At 42.8% G+C, this 18,219-nt stretch overlaps 2 protein-coding genes across 3 annotated transcripts in view; both read left to right on the top strand.

Moving 5' to 3' along the window:
- The window catches only part of Cep76 (centrosomal protein 76), a 31,171-nt gene extending 29,782 nt beyond the window's left edge, over positions 1 to 1,389 (top strand). The window contains exon 13 of the mRNA XM_071602488.1: positions 1,231 to 1,389. Within this exon, the coding sequence (XP_071458589.1) occupies positions 1,231 to 1,247 (17 nt within the window). The 3' untranslated portion in view covers positions 1,248 to 1,389. The remainder of the gene's footprint in view (positions 1 to 1,230) is intronic.
- A 3,210-nt stretch (positions 1,390 to 4,599) lies between these two features.
- The window catches only part of Spire1 (spire type actin nucleation factor 1), a 133,613-nt gene continuing 119,993 nt past the window's right edge, over positions 4,600 to 18,219 (top strand). For both annotated transcript variants that reach the window (XM_071602487.1, XM_071602486.1), the window contains exon 1: positions 4,600 to 4,871. In XM_071602487.1, the coding sequence (XP_071458588.1) occupies positions 4,607 to 4,871 (265 nt within the window). In that variant the 5' untranslated portion in view covers positions 4,600 to 4,606. The remainder of the gene's footprint in view (positions 4,872 to 18,219) is intronic.

The following is an 18,219-nucleotide window of genomic DNA, read 5'->3' as shown; positions in this document are numbered from 1 at the left end:
TTCATGAATGTACTCATATTCTGTTTATGTTTTACCTTATTTCTCTACTTTCCCTCAATTTTTATCAAAAGGTACACCTCCCTTTGGGATAGATTAGGTAAATTATAAATATATTAGATTTTATAGAATGAAAATGTAGAAAACATTGGTTTAGGATATTACTTAAAAGCACTACTGGAATATTTTCTAGATACTTTCCAGATAAATATATTTTCCATAAGAAAGGAAAAGTTAATTCTTTACAAGAGACCAGAAGAAGCCAATTTTGTTGTGTTCTTATTGGGTCTATGTACTTTTAGTTGTGGGGATAAGGTCACATGCTGGTTTGCATGCTGATTTTAAAGATCATTGATTACTATTCAACTTAATTACAAGAGATCAGTTTCAAATTGTACTTTAGGATTGTTCATGGAATTGGGCCTGCCTGTGGAGTGATAATTTACAGTCCTTTGATGGGGATGAAATTAGTAGATACTGCTGAAGAGGATGACTTCAGAGAAGACTGCTACAGGGACACTTTCATGCCAGTGAAAAACCCCATCAAGGGAGGATGACATCATTGCAGGATTTCAGTTAAAGTTATTTTAAAATACCAAAAGTTTAGCCAGGTGCAGTGGTGCACTCCTATAATCCAGCTCAGGAGGCTGAGACAGGATTACAAGCTGGAGACCAGCCTCGGAACTTAATGAGGCCCTAAGCAACATAGTGAGACCAGACCCTGCTTCAATATAAAAAATTAAAAGGGCTGGGGATGTAGTTCAGTGGTAAAGTGCCCCCCCACCCCCTGTTTCAGTCTCCAGTATCAAAAAACAAAACAAATAACAACAACAAAAATCTAGTCATATTGGTATACACAAATTTTAAGGCATCTGTCTTTTATGTTCTTAGCCTTGGTATAATGAGAAATAAGTGTCAGCACTTTTTGTTGATCTTTGCAAGTGGCAGAGAGAACTGAGCTGGTCAAGAGGCCTGGATTCCATTCCCATCTTTTTCATTTACTAGTCCTCTATTTTTTTCCTGTTGACTGTATTTTCTCACCTATAACACAGGGATAATAATATCTGACCCTACAAGTTGTATCACTAAAGAAAGCACTTTGAAAGTATAAAAAAAAATCACTAGAAATTTATAAGGTATTATAATGACGAGGAATGAAAATTTAGGTTGCAACATTGAAAAAATATGCTGTCCTATTTTTTTTTTTTTTCCCTTTTTGGTGCACTTTTCTAGGTGAATGTGCCTCTTAGGAGCAATTGCCTGGAAGTGTCTGGGATAAGCTTGGGCTGCACAGACAGGTGTGCTCCCTGAAGGCCGTGCTCTCTGAAAGACTCAGCAGCTCAGCCAGCACATCCGGAATGTGAAGCATGAAGTACATTTATTCTGCAAAAATGATAAGTAATGTAAGAAAAAGTGTCAAGGATTCCATTTTTAATAAACACAACAAAAGCAATGAAAACAAATCATTTTTGGAGCAATATGCCGTCGTTTTTCACAGATCTCTCAACACTGAAAAAGACATTTAGATGTTGATTTGAATTGCCCAGACATTTCAACCACATAGTACAATTTTTAGAAGTTGAAGTCATAGAATGACCATGATATCAGGGTTGCGACTTAGCTCAGTGGTAGAGCACTAGCATGCTGGAAGCCCAGGGTTCATTTGCCTAGCATGTGTTAGGCACTGGGTTCAATCCTCAGCACCACGCAAAAATAAAGTCGTTGTGTCTGTCTACAACTAAAATAATAATAATAAAAAAAGAAATCAATGACAGGGGATGGAGTTGTGGCTCAGTGGTAAACCCTGGCATGTGTGAGGCCCTGGGTTGGATTCTCAGCACCATATTAAAATAAATAAAGGTCCACTGACAACTAAAAAAAAAAAAAAAGTAAATGACAAATGTCAAATTGGGCCAAATATACTGAACACAAAAGTATTTGAATCTTTTAAATTCAACTGAAAGTGAAAAAGAGGAAAAGTGCTAACTAATTCCACAGGATACCTTGAACTCCACTGATAATGTATCAACCTCTGGTAGCCTTTCAGGGGCCAGCAGTCACTTTTGAAGACTCTTGTGATGATGGATAGGTGGGGCTTTCAAAGGGTACTGAAAATCATATAAAAGAATTATGCTGCCTTTGTACAGAAAATGTCAAATATTCAGCCTATATAAAATAAAATCACTGATGAAGATTTTCCTTCTGTGTAGAAATGGAACATCAAGCAACATTCTAGCTCTCATCTTGCCTCAATTTAATGACATACAAGGTCACAAAGGCAAAAGATTTACTTTAAATGTGGTATAGCCATGAATTTGCACAGGGCACATGCACAAGTGGGCGTACATGCATATACACATACGTCTTTCCATTGTATACATACCCCTGTGACTCAGTGCCATTATGTTTTTCCCTTCCAAAATATTTTTAAAATTATCCCTTAGGAAAGGAAAAAAAATCTTAGTGTTACAAATTTGTTTTTAAGAAGACACCTTTTAAAGATCAAGCTTAACATTAAATTTGGATTTTTCATTTCTACTCCTCCTTTCCCTCATTGTTACCTTTAGGTGGATATTTATTTACTACTCATGCCTGATACTTAGTAGCAAGCTCCTGGATTGCTCAGCTGATTAATTCATTTCAGTTATTTCTTGGGAGTAAAGCAAGGACACAAGTGTTTTTGGCTATAGTTATCCAAATGCAGTGGGGCAGCAATATCCTACAAAGCCAGAAGATGGTGGTGCTGTCCACAAAAATAGACCATGTCACTCTATTGTTCAATCTATTTTAAGCCCCAATGTATTTACAAAATCCTTATAGAATCTAAACTTTCAATATAGCAAAATTTGAGAATGTTTGAGCATGATTTAAATCATAGTCTTACAAGGAATCAAAGCTCTTTGCCTATGAGGGTGTGTTCACATATAAATACTGCATTTTTACAAAGGAGATTATGAACCCATAATTAAGTGGTGCTACCTTTAAAAAAAATCTATTTTACTATTTTTGAACTGAGGATTGAACCCAGGGCTACTTAACCAGTGAACCACATCCCCATCCCTTTTTATTTTTATTTTGAGACAGGGTTTCCACTAAGCTACTTGGGTCCTCCCTAAATTTCTGAGGCCTATCTTGAACTTGCAATCCTCCTGCCTCAGCAGGAGGTGCACCACCATGCCCAGATGTATGTCTTTAAGTGAAATTATAATAAGGTGCCTAAGGAGCCCCCACCCCTTAGACATCTTAGACATTAACAATAAGCAGCTGTGATTTTTTTTTCTGCAAGATGTAATGTTTAGCATGAGGTTTCTAATATTGCACATAAAATGGTAGTTCCTATAAATTTTTTACTTGGTTGATGTTTTCAACTCTGTGAGGTATTTCACACAAGACTAGCCTTAGAAGTAACTCATTTACCAACGGGTGATTTCTTTCTTTAAAAAAAAAAATACTTGTTTTTTAGTTGTACACAATACCTTTTATTTTGTTTAATTTTTATATGGTGTTGAGGATCGAACCCAGGGTTCTGGCGCATGCCAGGGGAGGCTCTACTGTTGAGCCACAACCCCAGCCACTCGATGGGCGATTTCTTTACTTAAGAATTACTTTTTATTGCTTGCTTAGCGGGTTACGTGAGGCCCCGGAGTAATTTCCTGCATTCTGTGGCTAATTGCCTTGGGCTGAGTTTGCCACTGTGCTGTCCATTCCCTGTCCTGTGAACAGACTGGGTTAGGTGGGTGATGACGCGTGTGGTTATGGAGACATGACCGTAGTGAGGGGGCTGTTCTGATGTTACCGATGATCTGAAAGGACACTGAAATAGTCGTTTGCAAATGACGGCCACGTCCCAGGCCTTGATCTAGGCGATTGGAAAGAGTCAAGGAGGGACATCAGAAAGGATCCTTGACCTTAACGAAGATGAGAAAGGGAGATGCACAATAAAAATCTAAAAACCAGTAGAGCAGGGTGCGTGGAGAGTACGGAGTGGATGGTCAGGAGAGGGGGAGGCCCGGGCCGCGGGGATTCCCTGCAGGCCGGGCTCGGGTTCCTGAGGAGAATTTCTGCAATCCTGTTCCCGGGGCGCGTCAGTGACAGCGACTACCTGCTTTCTCGGCAAGGTGGCCTCCCGGCTGGCTTGCTCCGGCAGCGCGGCGGCAGGCGGGGAACACCGGCCGTGCCCACCTCCGCGGTTAGCCCCGGGCTGAGCGCCACGCCCCCGGCGCGCCGCCCCCTCCGCACGTCCTGCCGCCCGCCCCGCCGCGCGCTCCGCTCTCTCCCTCAGCCGCGCATCCTCAGCTCGGCCGCGCGGGGCTCGGGCCGCGGCCCCTCCCCAACCGCGCCAGCGCCCCCGCGCACGCCCTCCGCCGGCGGCGTCCCCGCCCGCGAGGCTCCGGGGCACGCCGGGCGGGGCAAGCGGACGCCAGCGCGGCCGACCGGCCTCTCGGAGCCGCCGCGGCGCCGGCCGCCTCGCTCGCCCACGCCGCCCGGCCCTCGGGTCCCGCGCCTGGGCGGCGCGCGCGGCCGGGTGGGGCGCGGCTCGGGCGGAGGCGCGCGGGGACGATTCCGCGGAGCTGAGCGGACGCGGCAGCGGCGCGGCGCCCTCCGCCGGATGGCGCAGGCGGCTGGCGGCGAGGACCCGGCCGAGTCCGCGGCCGCGGCGGGCCCGCCGGAGGCGCTGACCCTGGAGGAGATCCTGCGGCTGTACGGGCAGCCCATCAACGAGGAGCAGGCGTGGGCCGTGTGCTACCAGTGCTGCGGGTCGCTGCGGGCCGCCCGCCGGGCCCCGCGCCGCTTGCGCTCGGCCGCGCAGGTCCGCGTCTGCAGGGACGGCGCCGTCACGCTGGCGCCCGGAGACGAGGGCCCGGCGGCCGCGGGTGAGCCGGGCGGAGGGCGCCGAGGGCGGGCGAGCCGGGCCGAGGGCGGCGGGCGAGCCGGGCGGAGGGCGCGGAGGGCGGAGAGCGGCAGGCGGGTGGGGGGGCGGGAGGGCGCCCTGCGCCGGGGGCTGCGGGTCGGCGGGGCCTCCCCTCCGCGGCCGCTCGCCCTGTCGGCGGGGAGCTCCGAGCCCCGCGCCCTGCGGCCCCGCGCAGAAGGCGGTTCTCACGTACCGGCCCTCGGTGACCGCGCGCGGTGGTTACCGAGCCGCAGAGGTCTCTGCCGGGGAGGAGGCTGCGGTGTGGAGAGACACTCAGGACTGCAGGGCTCCTGGAAGCCGCGGACGTGGTTTGCCGGTGTTGGGTTTTGCCGAGATGACAAACAGGCTCCTCAGTAAAGACTTGACTGAATGTTGAGGGCAGAGGGGAAACGGGTTGGTCACCCATTGTCTAGTGTCAACCAACCTGCACCTACTGGGGACCAAAAGGAGGTTGGCGGTATGTTTCTCCTGCCAGTTTTTATCTAATTCCGTTTTTTGAGAGGCAGGTCTATTAAAACATGGGAAAACAACCCACCTTCGACTTTGAGAAAGTTGATGGAAATGTCAAAATGCTTAACGTGAAAGATGTAATTCAGAATTAGTCTGTAAAAATGGCATTCAGTGAAAATCCTTTTCTAAATTAAAAACATTCAAGATTATAGTTATTCTTTTAGTCCTACCAGAACATTTCTTTCTGTGTATGTGTGTGTGTGTTAAACCCATTTTTATTTATTTAAAGTCAGCTTCTAATTTTTTAAACTGATTTGTCCTCCAATTGCACATATTTTTGAGGTACCATGCGATGTATCCACACGCACATACATTGTGTTATTTAAAGCCAGCCTTTTTGAAGATTCTTTTGAGATTATATTTCAGATTTTCTGGATCTGATGCATCTGTTGTGTCTGGACTTGGACTCAGTTGTAAATACTACCTGCATTAATACTACTGTATTAAGATGGAATGAAAAGATACCTTTTTGAAAGGATAGTGAAGCTGTGCCTTGGTACTTAGCTGTTTTCTAGGAGAAGTGGTGAGCAGCCTGCTTTTAGAAGCAGCCTTGGTGCTTTCCAGAGAGAAAAACCCTGGTTTTGAATAGTCTGTCTCCTGAACTTACTCCAAAGAGAGTACTCCAGCTGCCAAAGACTGACAGGTTCTTTTTGTTGTAGTTAGAACTTTCCTTATATGACATGCATGATTTTAGACATCCTAATGTAGTCTCAGTGTAATGCACTGCGGAGAGAATAGTGAGCAGAAATGGCATGGGTGTGCAACTGTCCTCTTCCTCCCTTCCTTCTGCATGTGACCTCTGCTGTCAGCTGTGGAGAGAACCTGATCAATGTTGATGAAGTCATGAGCATTTCAGGCCCTGTTAAAAATGTTTAGGAAGTTCATTATAAAATCTTATTGATATTAACTTATTTTCTCAGGATTTACAAGTGGCTGCATGACTGTGCAAGACATAGTGTCTTTGAATATTTAATCATGATTCTTAGAAGTGATGAGTAATTTGGCACTGGGCATACTTGTGTAAGTTCTATTTTTAAGGAAAAATTGTATTTATACAACATCCATTGTAAGAAGCATTTTTCCTCTTGTATTTAGTGTGATTATATGTGGTTAATAATCAGCATTGTTTACATTTTCAAATGTCATACCTTGAGTTATTTTCTAAATGGAGGCTTAGGGAGTCCATCTACTTGCTGAAAGTCATACTGGGAATTCTGAATTAAATCCAAGTCTTTTTGACCTCTACTCTTTGTAGTACTGTCGAATGACAGATTTGGTTTGATTCCTTTCCTTTGTAGCTGAATGACCTTGAATAAGTTCCTTAACCCTCTTGTGTCCAGCCTTCTGTATAAAAGCATAATACATGTCTTTTTTTTTCTTTTCCCCCATCCAGGAAAGGTTTAAGTGAAATAATATATCTAAAGTGCCTGACACTTTTTTACCCTATCCCCTGATCCTTTCATACCACAACAGTGCCTGTAGTTAAGCTGTTTTTTATTTCTACTCAGAATTGAAACACATGTCTAAGGGCTATTTTTCTTTTTGGTGCCAGGGGTTGAACCCATGGCTTTGCCATGCTAGGCAGGTGCTCTACCACTGAGCTACACCCCCAACCCCTAGGCAAGGGTTTCTCAGCTGAATAGTTATTTTTGGCTGAATAGTTCTTTCTGTGGAGGCCTCTTGTGCAGCATCATGGGTTTCTACCACTGGATGCCAGTAAGCCCTATTTGTGACAATAAAAAGCCTACAGACATTGCCAACTATTTCCTGAGGACAAAATTATCCCCTGTTGAAGGTTACAGATGTGCCCAGGAGTATGTTCAAGTGTAGCAGTGGATACTGGTGGTAGTCCTTAGGTGAGCACACCTTTCAGTTTGCTGAGCTGAACGAATGGTGGCATTGCTTCTTGCTGCCGCTGGTATCATCCCAGTTAGCCCCATCAGAAGAAAGAGAACCTCATAAGCTTTACCACCTTGTTTGGGGGCTTAATGTAGTAATAATTGACTTTAGTTCTGTTTTACTTTTTTTTGTGGTGCTGGAGATTCAACATATGGCCTCAGGCATACTAGGCAAGGGCTCAACCACTGTGCTTCACTCCTAGATCAGTTCTTTAAAGAGAGTGATCCTCCCTCAGCATCGAGGGAGTTTGGTTCCAGATCCCCTGCAAATACCCAAATCCTTGGACTGGCATGGTGCTTGCATGTGACTTTAGCACATCTTCTATAAATTACTTTTGATACTTAGCATTATGTGGCAACCCACAGATACTGAGGGCTGACTCTGCAGATCCATCCCAGAACAGTCCCATTTAGCTTGGATAAAACAAATAGGAGTACATTATAGGAGAAATAGAAAATGATGAAAATTGTCCAAGGCATAGAAATGAGACACACTGGAAGGAAGAACAAGTGATCTTATTTAGCATTCAGATATATCTCAGAGCCACGCTTGGGTCGTCATAAATGCAGTATGGTATAAAACTGAGGGAGATAAGGAAAAGGGAAATTGTGAGCTAGGATTGTAAAACCAGCAGTGTTTTATGAAGTGTTTCTGTGATGACAGGAGGCTAGATTGCCTGGAATCAGGAGGTTTATGATTCTTCTTAGGTAGTTTATGTAACATTCTTATATTCCCCAATGTTCAAGCAGTTGTGCTCATCAGACCTTATTGTGGGGAGAGTTTCTTAGGTGCAGAGTGATGAAGTTTTCATTTTCACATGCTGACAGTCAAGGACCTAAGGATATGGGTTCTGGGTGCTCACGAGGAAACCTAACTGGCACTTAGAGTTCACTTTGGTATGTTTAGGAAGTAGTAACTGATGAAATTGAGGTAATATTCTAGATCTTAAAAGATTAAAACATTTGTTTTTCTGGAATGCCACAAAGATTTACTAATAGCATAATATTAGAAATTAGAATCATGCATGGGCTGTCAGCCTTCAGGACTTAAACACATTAAACGACAGTAGTCATTTATTTAAAAAATTTATTTCACTTTTTTAAATATGCCTTTAGTTTTGGTTGTGTAAAGAACATTTTAAAAATTATGGTCACATCTTGGTTTTAAATATCCTTAAGGTTAGTAATAGGTTTTCCTGGGAGGAACAATGAAGGCTGTGTGCACACTAATAAAGACATCCCTTGAGAATGGTTTCTTGGTGTAGGGAACATTCAGGCTTTGTTTGGGATTTGAAAAGAGGATATGATCAGTCAGCTTCTCAGCAAGGTTCTTGCTAATTTATTGGTGAGAATGGTGTTGGAATAATATCCCGTTGGATTTTAAAGAGAAAATATTAGTGGAGAAAGTGGATGTAATGAAAACATGTTTAAAAACATTTTTGTCCACTCTTGTTTTATTTCTTGTGTGATTACATCCTGGCCATTAAATGAAAAGAATATAGGAGGTATGTGTGTGAGTCCAGGGCAGGTGTTGGGGGTTAATGGTGAGATTAAGGGCTGGTAAATGCCTGATCGGTTACAGGAATAGGTAAGACTCATCTTCTGTACGGTATGTTCAGATCTGTCAGTTTAATTCCCTCTAACATATATTCAGTGGGTTTCTACTATGTGCAAGCAGTGTTCTAGTTTTCATAGGTTATTTAAACATAAAAAGTTGTAGTCATTGAACAGGAGAAAATAAAACCTAAACAGAGTGGTAAATTTACCATGAAGTTAAATGAGACCTTAAACTTCAAGCCCCTTTATTTACCCAGGCCCCTCCCAGTTCATTTGCAAAACTAAATCATGATCAGATAAGATCAAAGTCACTCTCAGTGTCACCTTCCAACATACTTCCACTTGTGTGATCACGTGCGCTTTGGGGAGAGATTCTGAAAGAGCACATGATTTCTGTCTTTTTTTCTGTCTCATGCAAAGGGAAACAAAGAATTTATATTCAGGTGTTGGTGCTTCAATAAGTTGGGGGTCTGTCAAGAAAGCATTAGTCTCCCTATAAGTTTTGACTGAATGAGAGCAATCATTGATCTGCCAAGGGTCACGTGTTGGTTGGTGAGAGCCCTGGGTGAGCTCAACTGTAAGGTCACAGGTTCTGCAGGCAGCAGTTCCCATCCCTTTTCCTTAGGGGCGTCATGAGGCTCTCTGTAGTTCCACTTGCTTCTTGTCGTCCAAGTGGAACACAAGAAAAGGATCTCTTTCAAGTATTTAAAAGGATGAGGGAAATACAGTTTGTTACCTGTCCCCCCCCAAAAAAACAACGTCAACAACAACAACAACAACAACAATTTTATTTTGGACAGAATTTTAAGTTTACAGAAAAGTTACAGTGATAATTCAGAGAATTCCATGTGCCCCTCACCCACTTCCTGTGGTGCTAGCATCTTACATCCTTGAGGCACCTCTGTCAGAACTGCATGAAGGCCAGCAGTGGTATACTACTGTTTCCCTGAGCTCCTTACGTGCCTTGGGTTCCCCCAAGTTTTCTGCCTCTTTCCTCTGTAGAAATCCTGCCCAGGATGCTGTCCTGCAGTTAGTCGTACTGCTTGTTCTGTTTTGGTCTGTGACAGTTTCCTGGTGAAGTGTCCCTCCATTTGGGAGTGTCTAGACTGGGGTGCTGGAAGATAATTCCAGAGGAGAAGGGCTCTTCTCAGGTGGTGTTGGGGCCTGGAACGTCATACGTTATGTTAACCTTGACACTTAGTTAAGCAAGTTTTTTCCCGGGTTTCTCTGCCAAGTTATTGTTTTCACCTTTTCTGTGCTCTTGTTTAGAAATGGGATGCTAAGTCCAGCCTCATTCAGAAAGAGGGCCAGGTGAGATTGTCCCCTTCCCCCATTTACTTATTGATCCGGTGACCTATTTTCATCAGTCTGGATTCCCACATATTTTGTACTTTGGTCATTATCCACTTATACTCTTTTGCTGCTCAGATAGTTCTAGCTGTTGCCACTGTGGCTCTCCTTTGGGGTGGCCACTGGCCTTTTACCCTTCAGCCATCCTTTTTGGAGGCACACATCCTTGCTTTTTGGCACTGCAGGGTGTTTTGAGTCTCATGTTGTGTATTTCCTGCCCAGCACCTGGCATTGGCTGAACCTCTAAGGAGCTGTGGTTCCTTGGCTGGGAACAGGTGGACCCCAAAAGCTGAGTCCCAGCTATGCTTGCTGCTGCTCTAGTTTAGTTTTTGTTGTAATGTAGGAGAATTGCAGTGTTAGCTTCGTTCCTTTTGGTGCTCATACTGCTAGGTTTGGGGTTTCTTGCTGGTGTTCTGCTTCTGCGGAAGCCACTGTCCTTTCCTTTGCTCAGCAGGTATTTACTGGATACCACAGAAGGCTGAGTAGGGAGGGTGACAGCAGGGTGTGTGTCAGAGGGAGAAATGCCTGGGAGCTGAAGCCAGAGAAGCCTTTGCTGGGATGTTGAAATAGACTCCTGGCGCTCAGGGAAGGCTGCCTGAGTGTAGTGGGCAAGCATTCATTGACTGAGGTGTGCGAATGGTCAAGAAATGGTTTGGGAAATCTCAAGGTCATTGGCCTCCCTCTTTCAAGCAGCTGTGGAGACTGGACTGATGGTGTCCCTAAAACAGTAGCATAACCATCTAAGTGATAGCCAGTCAGCCACATTTGAAATGGTTCCCTGTTTGCAAATGTGTGCTTTCATTAGGGCTCTCAAGTGCAATGTGTAGGTACAATACACTCCTTGTGGTGTGCGAATCTGCTCATGGAACATCTTACACAAACAAAAGAGACGAAAACAGTGTGGTCAGGCACAGCGTTGGCTGAGTATTTCAGATTGATAGCTGGGATCATATTTACTTTAGGAATGTGAAAAACACTGATACATAGCATATAAAGCGATGCAAGTTAGTTGGGAAAGATCACAATATTTTCTCCAGTGCTAATTCTGTGTGGTTACTTTGGTGGCACAGCCAGGCAGGGTTTGCTTTTTCCTGCTTTGACTCCACTGGGGCCACCTGATGCAGCCTTTACTGCTCGCAAGCCAGTGCCCCCCTGGCTGGCGTCCTGTGCGTTCTCAAGTGTGTGAAGGGAGGATGTTCCCTGACCCCTTGCTTGTTTTGCTGCTGGCATTATTCTCATTCAAATTCCTCACCAGATTTTTAACCAGTTCAAGTGCATTTCATCGTATAGTTTGAATCATCTAGTTGAGCAGGTGGTGGGCTGATAACCAAGTACTATAAGGATCTCTTAACAGACTTTTTTTGTTGGTGTGCATGTTGTATATATTTGAAGATAAATAATTGGCCACTTCTAACTAAAAAACATTTTTTTTCACATTTCTTACTCAGAACTTATTTCTTGGGCTTCTTGGGCTTTTTCCCTGCAATTTTTTTGAAAAATAAATACATAAATACAGGGAAGTGCCCAAGTCATTAGTAATAAACCATGTAAATACCAACCCAGTAAGAACCACACTCAGCATACAAAACAGGACCAGACCAGACCAGACCAAATCAGAGCAAAAAAGAGGACAACACCAGTCACCCAGAGCCCTCAGCTCAGCTAATCATTGTCTTAGTTTTTGTCACCAGAGATTGGATTTGCTTGATTCAGAATCTTACATTGTGCGTTTGTCTGCTTTTTGAAAATCTTTTTCTTTTGTTTGGTGCTGGGGATGGAACCGAGGACCTGGCCTGCTTGGCATGGACTCCATCACCAAGCAGTACTCCCAATTGGTCTGGCTTTTTTTTTTTGTGTGTGTGTGTGTGTGTAGTGCTGGGGTTGAACTCAGGGCCTTACACATGTGAGGCAAGCCCTCTACCAACTAAGCTACATCTCCCCAGCCCCTCTGTGTGACTTCTTTTAATCAACTTTGCATTCATGACTTACATTATTTGTTGCATAGTATTCAACTATATGACAATACCTGAATTGTTGTATCCATTCTGCTGTTGACGTGCATTATGAATAGTTTGGAATTTTTTAGCTGTTTCAAGCACTGCTGTAAACACTGCTGAATTACTAATATTTGGCTTTAAGAAAAATCTGCCCTTATTTGTTTTCTATTTGTCCCACCTGCTCTGTATACATTTTCTCATTCTCTTTATGAATATTTTTAAAAATTATTAAAATTTTCTTCTTCATTGTAATATTCCATTTTTTTTCTTGTAGTTGCCTTACAACATGCATTATTGACTTATTAAATCTCACATAAATTGTTGTATTACTTTCTGTGTAATGCAAAGACGTTAGAGAACATTAACTCTGTATTTTAGTTAATATATTTAATTAATTAATTTGTTTGTTTATTTTGGTATTGAGGATTAAACCCAGGAGTGCTTAACCACTGAGATACATTCCCAGTACCCCCCTTTTTAAAAATATTTTGAAATAGGGTCTTGCTAAGTTTGCTTAGGACCTCGCTAAGTTGCTTGAACTTGCGATCCTCCTGCTCCAGCCTCCTGAGCCCCTGGGTTTATAGGTGTGAGCCACCGTGCCCAACAGTTCATATATTTTAAATGCTAAAAGACAGTATTTTAACACAATATAATATTCATTAGATTGTTTTACAAAAAGTCAACTCAGTCCTTCCAGGAAATTTGCAACTTCAAAACTATTTTTGAAGTACTACTAAAACATCATCTTTCTCAATGTCCGCAGGAGATTGGTTCCAGTACTATCCCCAGTACCAAAATCCACGAATGCTCAAGTCTCATATGTAAAATGGTGAAATATTTATATAACCTGTGTGTACATCTCTGTATAGTTTGAATCATCTCTGTATGATTTATAATTCCCAGTATAACATATATGCTATGTAAATAGTTATATTGTTCAAGGAATAGTGATGGGGTGGGAGTGTGTGTGTGTTTAGTATAGGCACAATGTTTTTGTATCCACAATTGGTCAAATCCACTAATGTGAACTTGGGCTGACTATATTTGCTCTTTTTCTTGGATTACTGTATCTAATTCTGGGTCTATTTGTCCCACTGAGGAACTCCTTTTAGTATTTCCTTTAGAGCAGGCCCTGTCATTGTTGAATTCACTGTTTTTGTTGGTCTGAAGACATCTCAGTTTTGTCTTATGCTTTAAAAATACTTTTGTTCTAATTTTATTTATTTATTTATTTTTGGTAGTGGGGATTGAACCCAGAGGTACTTTACCCCAAGCCCTTTTTAATTTTAATTGCTAGGTTGCTTAGAGCCTTGCTAAGTTGTTGAGGCTGGCTTTGAACTTGTAATCCTCCTGCCTCAGCTTCCTAAGCTGCTGGGATGACAGGCATGTGCCACTGTTCCTGGCCTTTCGTCAATATTTTTAAAGCAAATTTATTTAAAATGTCACACAATGTAAAGTGCACAAGTCCTACATGATGAGTTTTGCAGCATGAATAGATACATGTAGCCTTGGAAAACGTGTAGCCGGAACAGCACTGCTAGCATCAGGGTGGCCTACCTGTGTCTGGTCATGGCCGTTGTGCCTGCTTGCCTTGTGAGCTCTGTCTACTGATGAGCTTATACAGAACCCACAGTGTGTATGGTTTTACGTCTTTTTTTTTTTTCCCTAGCCTTTGTGAGGTTGAACCTTGTTTCAATTCATTTGTTCGTATTTTAGTGTGACATTCCAATGCGTGACTGTACTGTTCCCATCTCACTCTACCTGGACTCTGGGTTTCAGAGACCCATTTATTAGATACTGTGATACTGCTATAAACATTATGAACATATCTTTTGGTATACATGTAGCATTTGTGTCAAATATTTAAATGTGCAGTGGTTAGTTCACGGTGGGTGTTCAACATTAATAGATATTGTATTTTTGCCAAAAGTTTTCCAATGCGATTTTTAAACACAACCTTTTAAAAAAAAAAAAAACCAGTCTAGGACATCAGTATAAATTTTATGTGACTAAGGTTATTAATAATGTATATTTCAAAGTAGCTAAAAGAAGGGCTGGGAATGTAGCTCAGTGGTAGAGCACTTGCCTAGCAGTGTTGGATTCAATGCCTCTTACTCCTCTACCCTCCTACACCCTAAAATCAAAATAGGTAAAGGAGAGGATTTTAAGAATTCTTTTTTTTTTTTTTTTTTGGTACCAGGGATGTTTAACCACTGAACCACATCCTCGTCCTTTTTTATTTTTTATTTAGAGACAGGGTCTTGCTAAGTTGCTTAAAGCCTTGCTAAGTTGCTGAGGCTGGCCTTGAACTTGTGATACTCTTGCCTCAGCCTCCTGAGCTGCTCAGAATACAGATGTGTGCCATTGTGCCTGGCAAGAATTCTTACTGCAAAGAAATAACTATTTGAGCTGTTAGATATGCTGGGTACTCTGATGTGATCATTCCACAATATATACATGTTAAAATATCACTTTATACCCCATAGCTATATATACAATTATTATTTGTCTATTTGAAGTAAAGCTAAAGTACTGGGGATGTAGCTTAATGGTAGAATGATTGCTCAGTGTGCATGAGTACCTGGGTTTGATCCACTACAGAGAGGGGGAGAAGGGAGAGAATGTGAGAGGGAGATATTAGTGTCATATGTGGATAGGTTTTATTCCTAATAATATCAGCACTTCATGGCCTATGTTTAGCTTGTGAAAACTGACCCTTAGGTTATATTGATTTTTTTTTTTTTAAGTAGAACTATTTTTTTTTAAGTAGAACTCATTTCCCATTTTCTTCACCCTCCCCAATATAATTAGAAGCCAAATTCTTATTTAATATCTTAATACCTTTTGTTTCTGAGAAATAAAGCTAGGTTATTATATTTGACAGGTATGGTAGAGTGCCATTAACAATCCCCATAGGGCCTGGCACGGTGGTGCATATTGGTAATTCCAGCTTGAGAGGCTGAGGCAGGAGGATCACAAGTTCAAAGCCAGACTCAGCAACTGAGGCCCTGAGCAGCTTAGTGAGACCCTGTCTTTAAGTAAAATATAAAAAAGGCTGGGGATGTGCCCCAGTGGTTAGGTGCCCCTGGGTTCAATCCCTTGTACCAAAAAACAAAAAACAACAACAAAAAAATAACAGTCTCCATAAGTTGCCTGGTCATGGACATGGCCTGTCTTCCTGGATATTTACTCAGAATACTATGTCAGAGGAATCCCTGTTACATGACTTTATTTGCTAATTTCAGTAATATCTGAGTGCCTTCTGAGTGAACTGTCCCCCAGGTGGAAGATAGAATGAGGGGTGCAGTACACCCATTCCTAGATGAAGCTTGTAGCTGCATTGACACCTGGAGTACAGTACAGCGACCTCAGAATTTCAGAGACCTGTAGAACCTGTGAACCCAGAGCAGGGCAACTGGCTGCCTGTGACACCTGGCTGGTGTCAGAAGAGGTTTTGTTCCTGGACAAGGTAAAGGAGGAGCAGTAGGTAAAAGGAAGGCCTGGGAGGCAGATGCATTGGGGTTGAAAGGTTGGAGGTGTAATGGGAGACAGTGTGCCACCCACCAGAGTGGTGAGTGCCCAGTGTGCTGCCCCACTTCCCCTGGGAACCCTCACTGCAGTGCTGCTAAATCCGTGAACAGCCTGCGTTCTCACAGGGTGCTTCAGGCTGCCCCTACCAGTGATTTGGACTTGGCATGGAGGTTAAACCTGTTTGTCCTCTCTGGTGGGCGTTCACTGTGCCTGGGGCAGGGATGTGTGTGGGAGAGCATGCTGGCTGGACTCTGGCTACCCAGGAATGGGCACCAGAGAGGTCAAGAAGGACTGGTAGGGAGGGGAAGCAGGAGGGTGACATGGAGGGCTTTGTAGAGGGGCTCTTGACGGGGTGAGGCTCGGGCCCAAGATGCTAGTGGCCCTCCACGCTGTCTTTAGATCCTGATTGCTCTGAGTTGCAGAACCACTTAGGGGCACAAGGGCTGCTCAGACCAGAGGATGGAGGGCTGACCAGGGGAACTGGAGCAGGGCGAGGCTCTTGAGTTCCTGATGTGTGGGTGAGAAAGAGGCAGGAATCTTCAGATTCCTGGTCTCCCTTCCTGGGTGTTGTGGAGGCAGGAGGGCAGATCAGGGAGGGAAGAAGATGACTTGGGCTTCATGGAAGCTCAGTTGGCTGGGGAAATACTTTTCCTATGGAGTCATGTCAATTCTCCTGTCTTTGGTTCTTCCCGGTACTTGTACATCAACTATGTAATATCGTGTGGTGACATGGAAAGAACATGAGACTTGGCTACAAAAGATGTGGTTTTGATTCTTGGCTCTGATGCTTACTGCTTAGTTGTGACCTCAGGCAAGCCATGTAACCTTTGGCTTTCTAATTTTTTCTTATTTTTAATCTATAAAATGGAAGTAATATTCAGTTAGCTTTTTTTTTTTTTTTTTTGTGCTGAGGATTGAACCCAGGGGTGCTCTACCACTGAGTTTCACCCCCAGACCTTTATATATATATATTTTATTTTGAGACAGGATCTCTCCAAATTGCCCAGACTGGCCTTGAACTTGTGATAATCCTGCCTTAGTTTCCAGAGTCATTGGGATTACAGGCGTGCACTACCATACCTGGCTGTTCAGCTCTTCTTACAAAATTGTTTTGAGAATCAAATGAATATGTGTGAGGACATTTCGTCAGCTCATACATTCTGCACAAATATATTGTTACTGAACTATTATTACCCTTTGTGAAAAGATGAGTATTTTAAGATTCTTTGATTCAAGATTGATAAGAAATTCTGAAACAATATCAGATATAATTTTTGGAGGTCCATAGAATGATTCTTGAGGTTGAAAAAAATCTGAAACTGTAGGTATTCATATTTGTCTTAGGGCTGTACTAGGTTTTAGAATAGATCATAAGGACTGGGGATTTCGTTGGAGAATACTAGAAAAAGGTAATTAGCATTTGAGAACCATTTATAGTTTTACCTGCTTTCCATGTGTATATTCTTGTTTTTCCTGTTCTTTACTACTTTTTAACTCATTGTATATTTACTTCATAATTAATTTAGCTTTTTAAAACCTTTTGGGGAGTGAAAGAGAGCTTATTTCCATTAATAATAAAAATAATGTAAATACAGCATTTCCCTTGAACTCTCGGAACAAATTTTACATAAGATCTGTAAGAGAAGATAGCTTAGACAAAGTGAAACATTTGGATGATTCTTTGCTTGGTGTGTTAAAATTTAATTTTGATGGGAAATTGTCATAATAGTTGCTCCCAAACTCATGTTTTCCTTTTAGTTAATGTCATTTTGTTCTGTTTGTACTTAAAGATCCTGGGCAGGGAATGCAGCTCAGTGGTAAGGCACCTGTGCCCAAGGCCCTGGGGTTCAATCCCTAGCACCCAAACAAACAAAAACTTAGTATTTTACTCACAAGTATAATAAAAAGCAAAGCTTTTTTTTTTTTTTTTTTACTCTCTCCCCCTCCTCTTTCTCTCTCTCCATGTGTGTCTGTGTTTATAAATATTTATATGAATGAAAATTTAAATAGATAAAAATGTTTTCCTTGGTAGGTTTGTGTATGTGTGTGTAGGGGGGCAGTGCTGGGGATGGAACCCAGGGCCTCTTTCATGCTGGGCAAGTGCTGTACCACTGAGTCACCCTCCCCCTGTCCCTACCTAGGTTTTTTTTTGTAGTTTAAATCAGATATACTCAAATCTTGATAGGGATGAGTAATAAAGAGGTAAATGGATATGGATGGATGGTAGAGTTGTGATCTATCTAAGGGGAGATAGGGCCAGCAAGATAGAAGTACTTGAGCTGCCTGGCAGGGCCCTTCCTGACTGGAAGATCTCTTGCATGGTCCTGGGTCACAGTGGGGAGGAGATCCTAAGGATGTGCAAGGATGTATGGAAGGGACACAGGACCTTCACTGACAGGAGCCCTGGACATTTGGAAGGCAGTGGTGATTCTGCCCGGGAGTCCCCTCCCAGTTCTTGTTCTTGAAG

The sequence above is a fragment of the Marmota flaviventris genome, chromosome 16 (assembly GCF_047511675.1).
Source record: "Marmota flaviventris isolate mMarFla1 chromosome 16, mMarFla1.hap1, whole genome shotgun sequence".
In the NCBI taxonomy this organism is placed as follows: Eukaryota; Metazoa; Chordata; class Mammalia; order Rodentia; family Sciuridae; genus Marmota; species Marmota flaviventris.
The sequence above is the reverse complement of the archived record's forward strand: the minus strand, read 5'-3'. Positions and strand labels throughout refer to the sequence as shown.